The sequence below is a fragment of the Salvelinus namaycush genome, chromosome 11 (assembly GCF_016432855.1).
Source record: "Salvelinus namaycush isolate Seneca chromosome 11, SaNama_1.0, whole genome shotgun sequence".
In the NCBI taxonomy this organism is placed as follows: domain Eukaryota; kingdom Metazoa; phylum Chordata; class Actinopteri; order Salmoniformes; family Salmonidae; genus Salvelinus; species Salvelinus namaycush.
In genome coordinates, this window is record NC_052317.1 from 36,283,619 (window position 1) to 36,298,090 (window position 14,472).

General features: G+C 48.2%; 1 protein-coding gene across 1 annotated transcript in view; it reads left to right on the forward strand.

The window, feature by feature from the left end:
- Window positions 1-14,472, forward strand: part of LOC120055648 (ephrin type-A receptor 3-like) — a 198,252-nt gene that overhangs the window by 134,862 nt on the left and 48,918 nt on the right. Inside the window, exon 10 of the mRNA XM_039003538.1 lies at window positions 14,379-14,446. Within this exon, the coding sequence (XP_038859466.1) occupies window positions 14,379-14,446 (68 nt within the window). The remainder of the gene's footprint in view (window positions 1-14,378; window positions 14,447-14,472) is intronic.

Below are 14,472 nucleotides of genomic sequence, written 5' to 3' on the forward strand. Positions count from 1 at the left end.
TATGTACTGACATGTGACCTACTTGTTGTGTGTATGTACTGACATGTGACCTACTGGTTGTGTGTATGTACTGACATGTGACCTACTGGTTGTGTGTATATACTGACATGTGACCTACTGGTTGTGTGTATGTACTGACATGTGACCTACTTGTTGTGTATGTACTGACATGTGACCTAGTTGTTGTGTGTCTTTACTGACATGTGACCTACTGGTTGTGTGTATGTACTGACGTGTGACCTAGTTGTTGTGTGTATGTACTGACATGTGACCTACTTGTTGTGTATGTACTGACATGTGACCTACTGGTTGTGTGTATATACTGACATGTGACCTACTTGTTGTGTGTATATACTGACATGTGACCTACTTGTTGTGTGTATGTACTGACATGTGACCTACTGGTTGTGTGTATGTACTGACATGTGACCTACTGGTTGTGTGTATATACTGACATGTGACCTACTGGTTGTGTGTATGTACTGACATGTGACCTACTGGTTGTGTGTATGTACTGACATGTGACCTACTGGTTGTGTGTATGTACTGACATGTGACCTACTGGTTGTGTGTATGTACTGACATGTGACCTACTGGTTGTGTGTATGTACTGACATGTGACCTACTGGTTGTGTGTATATACTGACATGTGACCTACTGGTTGTGTGTATATACTGACATGTGACCTACTGGTTGTGTGTATGTACTGACATGTGACCTACTGGTTGTGTGTATGTACTGACATGTGACCTACTGGTTGTGTGTATGTACTGACATGTGACCTACTGGTTGTGTGTATGTACTGACATGTGACCTACTTGTTGTGTGTCTGTACTGACATGTGACCTACTTGTTGTGTGTATGTACTGACATGTGACCTACTTGTTGTGTGTATGTACTGACATGTGACCTACTGGTTGTGTGTATGTACTGACATGTGACCTACTGGTTGTGTGTATATACTGACATGTGACCTACTTAGTGTGTGTCTGTACTGACATGTGACCTACTTGTTGTGTGTATGTACTGACATGTGACCTACTTGTTGTGTGTATGTACTGACATGTGACCTACTGGTTGTGTGTATGTACTGACATGTGACCTACTGGTTGTGTGTATGTACTGACATGTGACCTACTTGTTGTGTGTATATACTGACATGTGACCTACTTGTTGTGTGTCTGTACTGACATGTGACCTACTGGTTGTGTGTATGTACTGACATGTGACCTACTTGTTGTGTGTATGTACTGACATGTGACCTACTTGTTGTGTATGTACTGACATGTGACCTACTTGTTGTGTGTATGTACTGACATGTGACCTACTTGTTGTGTGTATGTACTGACATGTGACCTACTGGTTGTGTGTATGTACTGACATGTGACCTACTGGTTGTGTGTATGTACTGACATGTGACCTACTGGTTGTGTGTATGTACTGACATGTGACCTACTTGTTGTGTGTATGTACTGACATGTGATCTACTGGTTGTGTGTATGTACTGACATGTGACCTACTGGTTGTGTGTATGTACTGACATGTGACCTACTGGTTGTGTGTATGTACTGACATGTGACCTACTGGTTGTGTGTATGTACTGACATGTATGTGTAACTGTTTGATGCACACAAACAGTACATGTTAATGTTTTTAAATGTAAATGGTAAAGTCTTTGGTCTGTAATGTATTTTTCGTTGTGTGTCGGACCCCAGTAAGACTAGCTGTTGCCATTGGCGTCGGCTAATGGGGATCCTAATAAATCAAATCAAATCAAATTCCCTAGTAGCCTTATCCCTTTCCCCTGTCTCACTGGTAGACAGGTTTTTTCTCTCCTCTTCTATAGCAGGTGCTTGTCCTATCCCTCTCCCCATCTATAGCAGGTGCTTGTCCTATCCCTCTCCCCATCTATAGCAGATGCTTGTCCTATCCCTCCCTACATCTATAGCAGGTGCTTGTCCTATCCCTCCCTCCATCTATTGCAGATGCTTGTCCTATCCTTCTCCCCATCTATAGCAGGTGCTTGACCTATCCCTCCCTCCATCTATAGCAGGTGCTTGTCCTATGTCTCCCCCCATCTATAGCAGGTGCTTGTCCTATCTCTCCACCCATCTATAGCAGGTGCTTGTCCTATCCCTCTCCCCATCTATAGCAGGTGCTTGTCCTATCCCTCTCCCCATCTATAGCAGGTGCTTGTCCTATCCCTCCCTCCATCAATATCAGGTGCTTGTCCTATCCCTCTCCCCATCTATAGCAGGTGCTTGTCCTATCCCTCTCCCCCATCTATAGCAGGTGCTTGTCCTATCCCTCTCCCCATCTATAGCAGGTGCTTGTCCTATCTCTCTCCCCATCTATAGCAGGTGCTTGTCCTATCCCTCTCCCCATCTATAGCAGGTGCTTGTCCTACCCCTCCCTCCATCTATAGCAGGTGCTTGTCCTATCCCTCTCCCCATCTATAGCAGGTGTTTGTCATACCCCTCTCCCCATCTATAGCAGGTGCTTGTCCTATCCCTCCCTCCATCTATAGTGGGTGCTTGTCCTATCCCTCCCTCCATCTATAGCAGGTGCTTGTCCTATCCCTCTCCCCATCTATAGCAGGTGCTTGTCCTATCCCTCCCTCCATCTATAGCAGGTGCATGTCCTATCCCTCCTTCCATCTATAGCAGGTGCTTGTCCTATCCCTCTCCCCATCTATAGCAGGTGCTTGTCCTATCCCTGCCTCCATCTATAGCAGATGCTTGTCCTATCCCTCTCCCCATCTATAGCAGGTGCTTGTCCTATCCCTCTCCCCATCTATAGCAGGTGCTTGTCCTATCCCTCCCTCCATCTATAGCAGGTGCTTGTCCTATCCCTCCTTCCATCTATAGCAGGTGCTTGTCCTATCCTTCTCCCCATCTATAGCAGGTGCTTGTCCTATCCCTCCCTCCATCTATAGCAGGTGCTTGTCCTATCCCTCTCCCCATCTATAGCAGGTGCTTGTCCTATCCCTCTCCCCATCTATAGCAGGTGCTTGTCCTATCCCTCCCTCCATCTATGGCAGATGCTTGTCCTATCCCTCTCCCCATCTATAGCAGGTGCTTGTCCTATCTCTCCCCCATCTATAGCAGGTGCTTGTCCTATCCCTCTCCCCATCTATAGCAGGTGCTTGTCCTATCCCTCTCCCCATCTATAGCAGGTGCTTGTCCTATCCCTCCCTCCATCTATAGCAGGTGCTTGTCCTATCCCTCCTTCCATCTATGGCAGGTGCTTGTCCTATCTCTCCCCCATCTATAGCAGGTGCTTGTCCTATCCCTCTCCCCATCTATAGCAGGTGCTTGTCCTATCCCTCTCCCCATCTATAGCAGGTGCTTGTCCTATCCCTCCCTCCATATATAGCAGGTGCTTGTCCTATCCCTCCTTCCATCTATAGCAGGTGCTTGTCCTATCCCTCTCCCCATCTATAGCAGGTGCTTGTCCTATCCCTCCCTCCATCTATAGCAGGTGCTTGTCCTATCCCTCTCCCCATCTATAGCAGGTGCTTGTCCTATCCCTCCGTCCATCTATAGCAGGTGCTTGTCCTATCCCTCTCCCCATCTATAGCAGGTGCTTGTCCTATCCCTCTCCCCATCTATAGCAGGTGCTTGTCCTATCCCTCCCTCCATCTATGGCAGATGCTTGTCCTATCCCTCTCCCCATCTATAGCAGGTGCTTGTCCTATCTCTCGCCCATCTATAGCAGGTGCTTGTCCTACCCCTCTCCCCATCTATAGCAGGTGTTTGTCCTATCCCTCTCCCCATCTATAGCAGATGCTTGTCCTATCCCTCTCCCCATCTATAGCAGGTGCTTGTCCTATCCCTCTCCCCATCTATAGCAGGTGCTTGTCCTATCCCTCTCCCCATCTATAGCAGGTGCTTGTCCTATCCCTCTCCCCATCTATAGCATGTGCTTGTCCTATCTCTCCCTCCATCTATAGCAGTTGCTTGTCCTATCCCTCTCCCCATCTATAGCAGGTGCTTGTCCTATCCCTCTCCCCATCTATAGCAGGTGCTTGTCCTATCCCTCCCTCCATCTATAGCAGGTGCTTGTCCTATCCCTCCTTCCATCTATAGCAGTTGCTTGTCCTATCCCTCTCCCCATCTATGGCAGGTGCTTGTCCTATCCCTCCCTCCATCTATAGCAGGTGCTTGTCCTATCCCTCCCTCCATCTATAGCAGGTGTTTGTCCTATCCCTCCCTCCATCTATAGCAGATGCTTGTCCTATCCCTCTCCCCATCTATAGCAGGTGCTTGTCCTATCTCCCCCCCATCTATAGCAGGTGTTTGTCCTACCCCCCCCCCCCCCCCCATCTATAGCAGGTGCTTGTCCTATCCCTCTCCCCATCTATAGCAGGTGCTTGTCCTATCCCTCTCCCCATCTATAACAGGTGCTTGTCCTATCCCTCTCCCCATCTATAGCAGGTGCTTGTCCTATCCCTCTCCCCATCTATAGCAGGTACTTGTCCTATCCCTCTCCCCATCTATAGCAGGTGCTTGTCCTATCCCTCTCCCCATCTATAGCATGTGCTTGTCCTATCCCTATCCCCATCTATAGCAGGTGCTTGTCCTATCCCTCCCTCCATCTATAGCAGGTGCTTGTCCTATCCCTCTCCTCATCTATAGCAGGTGCTTGTCCTATCCCTCCCTCCATATATAGCAGGTGCTTGTCCTATCCCTCTCCCCATCTATAGCAGGTGCTTGTCCTACCCCTCCCTCCATCTATAGCAGGTGCTTGTCCTATCCCTCTCCCCATCTATAGCAGGTGCTTGTCCTATCCCTCTCCCCATCTATAGCAGGTGCTTGTCCTATCCCTCCCTCCATCTATAGCAGGTGCTTGTCCTATCCCTCCCTCCATCTATATCAGGTGCTTGTCCTATCCCTCCCTCCATCTATAGCAGGTGCTTGTCCTATCCCTCTCCCCATCTATAGCAGGTGCTTGTCCTATCCCTCCCTCCATCTATAGCAGGTGCTTGTCCTATCCCTCCCTCCATCTATATCAGGTGCTTGTCCTATCCCTCCCTCCATCTATAGCAGGTGCTTGTCCTATCCCTCTCCCCATCTATAGCAGGTGCTTGTCCTATCCCTCCCTCCATCTATAGCAGGTGCTTGTCCTATCCCTCCCTCCATCTATAGCAGGTGCTTGTCCTATCCCTCCCTCCATCTATAGCAGGTGCTTGTCCTATATCTCTCCCCATCTATAGCAGGTGCTTGTCCTATCCCTCTCCCCATCTATAGCAGGTGCTTGTCTTATCCCTCCCTCCATCTATAGCGGGTGCTTGTCCTATCCCTCCCTCCATCTATAGCAGGTGCTTGTCCTATCCCTCTCCCCATCTATAGTAGGTGTTTGTTCTATCCCTCTCCCCATTTATATCAGGTGCTTTTCCTATCCCTCCATCTATAGCAGGTGCTTGTCCTATCCCTCCCTCCATCTATAGCAGGTGCTTGTCCTATCCCTCCCTCCATCTATAGCAGGTGCTTGTCCTATCCCTCTCCCCATCTATAGCATGTGCTTGTCCTATCCCTATCCCCATCTATAGCAGGTGCTTGTCCTATCCCTCCCTCCATCTATAGCAGGTGCTTGTCCTATCCCTCTCCTAATCTATAGCAGGTGCTTGTCCTATCCCTCCCTCCATATATAGCAGGTGCTTGTCCTATCCCTCTCCCCATCTATAGCAGGTGCTTGTCCTACCCCTCCCTCCATCTATAGCAGGTGCTTGTCCTATCCCTCTCCCCATCTATAGCAGGTGCTTGTCCTATCCCTCTCCCCATCTATAGCAGGTGCTTGTCCTATCCCTCCCTCCATATATAGCAGGTGCTTGTCCTATCCCTCTCCCCATCTATAGCAGGTGCTTGTCCTACCCCTCCCTCCATCTATAGCAGGTGCTTGTCCTATCCCTCTCCCCATCTATAGCAGGTGCTTGTCCTATCCCTCTCCCCATCTATAGCAGGTGCTTGTCCTATCCCTCCCTCCATCTATGGCAGATGCTTGTCCTATCCCTCTCCCCATCTATAGCAGGTGCTTGTCCTATCTCTCCCCCATCTATAGCAGGTGCTTGTCCTATCCCTCTCCCCATCTATAGCAGGTGCTTGTCCTATCCCTCTCCCCATCTATAGCAGGTGCTTGTCCTATCCCTCCCTCCATCTATAGCAGGTGCTTGTCCTATCCCTCCTTCCATCTATGGCAGGTGCTTGTCCTATCTCTCCCCCATCTATAGCAGGTGCTTGTCCTATCCCTCTCCCCATCTATAGCAGGTGCTTGTCCTATCCCTCTCCCCATCTATAGCAGGTGCTTGTCCTATCCCTCCCTCCATATATAGCAGGTGCTTGTCCTATCCCTCCTTCCATCTATAGCAGGTGCTTGTCCTATCCCTCTCCCCATCTATAGCAGGTGCTTGTCCTATCCCTCCCTCCATCTATAGCAGGTGCTTGTCCTATCCCTCTCCCCATCTATAGCAGGTGCTTGTCCTATCCCTCCGTCCATCTATAGCAGGTGCTTGTCCTATCCCTCTCCCCATCTATAGCAGGTGCTTGTCCTATCCCTCTCCCCATCTATAGCAGGTGCTTGTCCTATCCCTCCCTCCATCTATGGCAGATGCTTGTCCTATCCCTCTCCCCATCTATAGCAGGTGCTTGTCCTATCTCTCGCCCATCTATAGCAGGTGCTTGTCCTACCCCTCTCCCCATCTATAGCAGGTGTTTGTCCTATCCCTCTCCCCATCTATAGCAGATGCTTGTCCTATCCCTCTCCCCATCTATAGCAGGTGCTTGTCCTATCCCTCTCCCCATCTATAGCAGGTGCTTGTCCTATCCCTCTCCCCATCTATAGCAGGTGCTTGTCCTATCCCTCTCCCCATCTATAGCATGTGCTTGTCCTATCTCTCCCTCCATCTATAGCAGTTGCTTGTCCTATCCCTCTCCCCATCTATAGCAGGTGCTTGTCCTATCCCTCTCCCCATCTATAGCAGGTGCTTGTCCTATCCCTCCCTCCATCTATAGCAGGTGCTTGTCCTATCCCTCCTTCCATCTATAGCAGTTGCTTGTCCTATCCCTCTCCCCATCTATGGCAGGTGCTTGTCCTATCCCTCCCTCCATCTATAGCAGGTGCTTGTCCTATCCCTCCCTCCATCTATAGCAGGTGTTTGTCCTATCCCTCCCTCCATCTATAGCAGATGCTTGTCCTATCCCTCTCCCCATCTATAGCAGGTGCTTGTCCTATCTCCCCCCCATCTATAGCAGGTGTTTGTCCTACCCCCCCCCCCCCCCCATCTATAGCAGGTGCTTGTCCTATCCCTCTCCCCATCTATAGCAGGTGCTTGTCCTATCCCTCTCCCCATCTATAACAGGTGCTTGTCCTATCCCTCTCCCCATCTATAGCAGGTGCTTGTCCTATCCCTCTCCCCATCTATAGCAGGTACTTGTCCTATCCCTCTCCCCATCTATAGCAGGTGCTTGTCCTATCCCTCTCCCCATCTATAGCATGTGCTTGTCCTATCCCTATCCCCATCTATAGCAGGTGCTTGTCCTATCCCTCCCTCCATCTATAGCAGGTGCTTGTCCTATCCCTCTCCTCATCTATAGCAGGTGCTTGTCCTATCCCTCCCTCCATATATAGCAGGTGCTTGTCCTATCCCTCTCCCCATCTATAGCAGGTGCTTGTCCTACCCCTCCCTCCATCTATAGCAGGTGCTTGTCCTATCCCTCTCCCCATCTATAGCAGGTGCTTGTCCTATCCCTCTCCCCATCTATAGCAGGTGCTTGTCCTATCCCTCCCTCCATCTATAGCAGGTGCTTGTCCTATCCCTCCCTCCATCTATATCAGGTGCTTGTCCTATCCCTCCCTCCATCTATAGCAGGTGCTTGTCCTATCCCTCTCCCCATCTATAGCAGGTGCTTGTCCTATCCCTCCCTCCATCTATAGCAGGTGCTTGTCCTATCCCTCCCTCCATCTATATCAGGTGCTTGTCCTATCCCTCCCTCCATCTATAGCAGGTGCTTGTCCTATCCCTCTCCCCATCTATAGCAGGTGCTTGTCCTATCCCTCCCTCCATCTATAGCAGGTGCTTGTCCTATCCCTCCCTCCATCTATAGCAGGTGCTTGTCCTATCCCTCCCTCCATCTATAGCAGGTGCTTGTCCTATATCTCTCCCCATCTATAGCAGGTGCTTGTCCTATCCCTCTCCCCATCTATAGCAGGTGCTTGTCTTATCCCTCCCTCCATCTATAGCGGGTGCTTGTCCTATCCCTCCCTCCATCTATAGCAGGTGCTTGTCCTATCCCTCTCCCCATCTATAGTAGGTGTTTGTTCTATCCCTCTCCCCATTTATATCAGGTGCTTTTCCTATCCCTCCATCTATAGCAGGTGCTTGTCCTATCCCTCCCTCCATCTATAGCAGGTGCTTGTCCTATCCCTCCCTCCATCTATAGCAGGTGCTTGTCCTATCCCTCTCCCCATCTATAGCATGTGCTTGTCCTATCCCTATCCCCATCTATAGCAGGTGCTTGTCCTATCCCTCCCTCCATCTATAGCAGGTGCTTGTCCTATCCCTCTCCTAATCTATAGCAGGTGCTTGTCCTATCCCTCCCTCCATATATAGCAGGTGCTTGTCCTATCCCTCTCCCCATCTATAGCAGGTGCTTGTCCTACCCCTCCCTCCATCTATAGCAGGTGCTTGTCCTATCCCTCTCCCCATCTATAGCAGGTGCTTGTCCTATCCCTCTCCCCATCTATAGCAGGTGCTTGTCCTATCCCTCCCTCCATCTATAGCAGGTGCTTGTCCTATCCCTCCCTCCATCTATATCAGGTGCTTGTCCTATCCCTCCCTCCATCTATAGCAGGTGCTTGTCCTATCCCTCTCCCCATCTATAGCAGGTGCTTGTCCTATCCCTCCCTCCATCTATAGCAGGTGCTTGTCCTATCCCTCCCTCCATCTATAGCAGGTGCTTGTCCTATCTCTCTCCCCATCTATAGCAGGTGCTTGTCCTATCCCTCTCCCCATCTATAGCAGGTGCTTGTCTTATCCCTCCCTCCATCTATAGCGGGTGCTTGTCCTATCCCTCCCTCCATCTATAGCAGGTGCTTGTCCTATCCCTCTCCCCATCTATAGTAGGTGTTTGTTCTATCCCTCTCCCCATTTATATCAGGTGCTTTTCCTATCCCTCCATCTATAGCAGGTGCTTGTCCTATCCCTCCCTCCATCTCTACTTGGTGTCAAATGTAAAAGAGTTTTATATATATATATTATAATCAGAATGTATTTCAGATGTACTGGGCCTTGCTTAGGATGTAAAAGATGGAGGGGCTTTCTTTTCTAGAAAAACATCCCTTCATAAGTCTTCATAATGAGAAGAGATGATAGGAGAGAGGGGGAGGAGTGGAGAGGGGGAATGAAGAGACAGCAAGTGAAGAGAGAAGAGGAAACAATGGTTTGAAGGAAAAGAGCAGAGGAAATGAAAAGAAGAAAGAAAGAAACCATTTATGTGCTGTTTTAGTACCTGACCATGTGAAAATGGATTTGGGCTAAAACCTTCATGCTGTTTTTAAGTGAGCGTTAAATGTAATGGTGTTTCGTGTGAATTGGCTTATTAAATGAGCTGTTTTCCTACTGAAGTTTTACAGAGCGGAGCAAAGCTATTATTAACCCCTCTGCCCCCAACCCCGACCCAACCTCTCACAAAGTTAATATTAACCCCTTTGCCCCCAACCCCGACCCAACCTCTCACAAAGTTAATATTAACCCCTCTGCCCCCAACCCCGACCCAACCTCTCACAAAGTAAATATTAACCCCTCTGCCCCCAACCCCGACCCAACCTCTCACAAAGCTAATATTAACCCCTCTGCCCCCAACCCCGACCCAACCTCTCACAAAGTTAATATTAACCCCTCTGACCCCAACCCCGACCCAACCTCTCACAAAGTTAATATTAATCCCTCTGCCCCCAACCCCGACCCAACCTCTCACAAAGTAAATATTAACCCCTCTGCCCCCAACCCCGACCCAACCTCTCACAAAGTAAATATTAACCCCTCTGCCCCCAACCCCGACCCAACCTCTCACAAAGTAAATATTAACCCCTCTGCCCCCAACCCCGACCCAACCTCTCACAAAGTAAATATTAACCCCTCTGCCCCCAACCCCGACCCAACCTCTCACAAAGCTATTATTAACCCCTCTGCCCCCAACCCCGACCCAACCTCTCACAAAGTTAATATTAACCCCTCTGCCCCCAACCCCGACCCAACCTCTCACAAAGTAAATATTAACCCCTCTGCCCCCAACCCCGACCCAACCTCTCACAAAGTTAATATTAACCCCTCTGCCCTCAACCCCGACCCAACCTCTCACAAAGTTAATATTAACCCCTCTGCCCCCAACCCCGACCCAACCTCTCACAAAGTTAATATTAACCTCTCTGCCCTCAACCCTGACCCAACCTCTCACAAAGTTAATATTAACCCCTCTGCCCTCAACCCCGACCCAACCTCTCACAAAGTTAATATTAACCTGTTTGGCGTGCAAGCCCGACGTCGGTACACTTATGACAACAGCCACTTCAAGTGCAGGGCGCGAAATTCAAAATATATTTTTTTTAAATATTTAACTTTCACACATTAACAAGTCCAATACAGCATATGAAAGGTACACATCTCGTGAATCCAGCCAACATGTCCGATTTTTAAAATGTTTTACAGGGAAGACAAAATATGTAAATCTATTAGCTAACCACGTTAGCAAAAGACTCCACTTTTTTTACTCCATCAGTTTTTGACTCCATCAGTAGCTATCACAAATTCGGCCAAATAAAGATATAGATAGCCACTAACCAAGAAACAACCTCATCAGATGACAGTCTGATAACATATTTATTGTATAGCATATGTTTTTTTCGAAAAATGTGCATATTTCAGGTATAAATCATAGTTTACATTGCAGCTACATTCAGAAATTGCACCGAAAGCAGCCATAATATTTACAGACACCAACGTCAAATACCTAATTACTCATCATAAAACATTTCTGAAAAATACATAGTGTACAGCAAATGAAAGACAGGCATCTTGTGATGCCAGACAATATTTCCGATTTATTAAGTGTTTTACAGCGAAAACAAAATGTAGCGTTATATTAGCTTAGCACAATAGCCAGAAACACTTGGGCGCCGGCGACTACGACAGATATATGAAACAACATCATAAAATGGGTCTTACTTTTGCTGATCTTTCATCAGAATGTTGAACAAGGTGTCCTTTGTCCAGATGAGTCGTTGTTTGGATTCAGAATGGCAACTTTCTCTCTCCATTTAGCAAGCGCGCTAGCCGGGTTGCACGGATCTCTCCATGTAAACAAACGGAAGAGAACGGAACACGGCAAAACTCCCGAAAAAATTTCAATAATCTGATGAAACTATATTGAAAAAACATACTTTACGATGATATGGTGACATGTATCAAATAAAATCAAAGCCGGAAATAATAGTCGCCTATAACGTCAGCAAAACAAAAGGCAACCCCACTGTCCAAATCGCGTTCTTCAGAGTACCGGAAATGGGGTACACGTCATTGCAAGAGGATTTATTCCATCCCAGATCGAGATAATCACCTCATTTCTTCTCTCACAGCCTTCTTGACACCCAGAGGAAGGTGTATGACGTGCATGTATACTAATAGCTCTTGTGCCCATTTATAGGCAGGAAGGGGAAGAGAGCATCGATTTCAGACTTTGAACTTCCGGGCCAGGAAAAGTGCTGCAGAATGAGTTCTGTTTCACTCAGAGAAATAATTCAAACGGTTTTAGAAACTAGAGAGTGTTTTCTATCCAATAGTAATAATAATATGCATATTGTACGAGCAAGAATTGAGTACGAGGCCGTTTGAAATGGACACATTTTATCAGGCTACTCAATACTGCCCCTTGCAGCCATAAGAAGTTAACCCCTCTGCCCCCAACCCCGACCCAACCTCTCACAAAGTTAATATTAACCCCTCTGACCCCAACCCCGACCCAACCTCTCACAAAGCTAATATTAACCCCTCTAACCCCAACCCCGACCCAACCTCTCACAAAGTTAATATTAACCCCTCTGACCCCAACCCCGACCCAACCTCTCACAAAGCTATTATTAACCCCTTTGCCCCTAACCCCGACCCAACCTCTCACAAAGTTAATATTAACCCCTCTGACCCCAACCCCGACCCAACCTCTTACAAAGCTATTATTAACCCCTTTGCCCCTAACCCCGACCCAACCTCTCACAAAGCTAATATTAACCCCTCTAACCCCAACCCCGACCCAACCTCTCACAAAGTTAATATTAACCCCTCTGACCCCAACCCCGACCCAACCTCTCACAAAGCTATTATTAACCCCTTTGCCCCTAACCCCGACCCAACCTCTCACAAAGTTAATATTAACCCCTCTGACCCCAACCCCGACCCAACCTCTTACAAAGCTATTATTAACCCCTTTGCCCCCAACCCCGACCCAACCTCTCACAAAGCTATTATTAACCCCTTTGCCCCTAACCCCGACCCAACCTCTCACAAAGTTAATATTAACCCCTCTGACCCCAACCCCGACCCAACCTCTCACAAAGCTAATATTAACCCCTCTGCCCTCAACCCCGACCCAACCTCTCACAAAGCTAATATTAACCCCTTTGCCCCTAACCCCGACCCAACCTCTCACCAAGCTAATATTAACCCCTTTGCCCATAACCCCGACCCAACCTCTCACAAAGCTAATATTAACCCCTCTGCCCTCAACCCCGACTCAACCTCTCACAAAGCTAATATTAACCCCTTTGCCCCTAACCCGACCCAACCTCTCACAAAGCTAATATTAACCCCTTTGCCCCTAACCCCGACCCAACCTCTCACAAAGTTAATATTAACCCCTCTGCCCCCAACCCCGACCCAACCTCTCACAAAGTTAATATTAACCCCTCTGACCCCAACCCCGACCCAACCTCTCACAAAGCTAATATTAACCCCTTTGCCCCCAACCCCGACCCAACCTCTCACAAAGCTAATATTAACCCCTTTGCCCCTAACCCCGACCCAACCTCTCACAAAGCTAATAGTAACCCCTCTGCCCCCAACCACGACCCAACCTCTCACAAAGCTAATATTAACCCCTTTGCCCCCAACCCCGACCCAACCTCTCACAAAGTTAATATTAACCCCTCTGACCCCAACCCCGACCCAACCTCTCACAAAGCTAATATTAACCCCTCTGCCCCCAACCCCGACCCAACCTCTCACAAAGCTATTATTAACCCCTCTGCCCCCAACTCCGACCCAACTTCTCACAAAGTTAATATTAACCCCTCTGACCCCAACCCCGACCCAACCTCTCACAAAGACTGGTGCTTTTTAAACTGAGCAAGTTTAACACTTCCTCACAGCTGGACTGATCAATCGATTGATGGTTGTTATTGATTGCTGGATTGATCGGCTCTGCAGTATGTGTGTGTGTGTGTGTGTGTGTGTGTGTGTGTGTGTGTGTGTGTGTGTGTGTGTGTGTGTGTGTGTGTGTGTGTGTGTGTGTGTGTGTGTTTAGGCAGAGACATTTAATGACCAGAAGGGTTGATAGAAGAGTTAAAGAGGTGGTATGTAGGAATACATGGTAATGCATGGACCTCTAATTAAAGGGGATGACTAGAGCCTGGAGGGTGCACACACACACACACACACACACACACACACACACACACACACACACACACACACACACACACACACACACACACACAAGCACAAAGAAACACACAGACACTTAAGAACACACTTAGGCTATTTCACACACCAAGAAAAGGCCCAGAGAGGGAATCAAAGAAAGAGAGAATGATAGAAGGGGGGAAGAGAGAGAAGGAGGAGGAGAGAGAGAGTGAAGGACTACTACTCTCACAGCCCCAGGCTCCTGCATATATAGACCAGAGAGAGAGGGGGATAGAGGGGAGGAGAAGGGGGAGAAAAATAGGAGAATTTTCCTAGACTTTCAAATGCCCTCAGCTGTTCAATGTGTATCATGGGAGTTTCTTACACTGAAATTAAAAGTTGGTGTGCATACGCACTCACACACAACACACAAAACACACAACACACATACAACACACACACAACACACACACACAACACACAAAACACACAACACACACAAGACACACACACAAGACACACAACTCTCACACACAACACACACAAGACACACAAACAAGACACACAAGACACACAACTCTCACACAAGACACACAACACACACACAAAACACAAAATACACACACTAGACACACAACTCTCACACCCGCACAAGCACACATACACAAACCATGATATCATTAACCGGTTGGTGTGTTTTGTTCCTCAGACACTGTGGATACATCAAAGCCAAGCAGGACCCTGACGAAGAGAAGCTGCAGTTCCAACATGGAAGAGGTACACAGTACGCACACACACAAAAT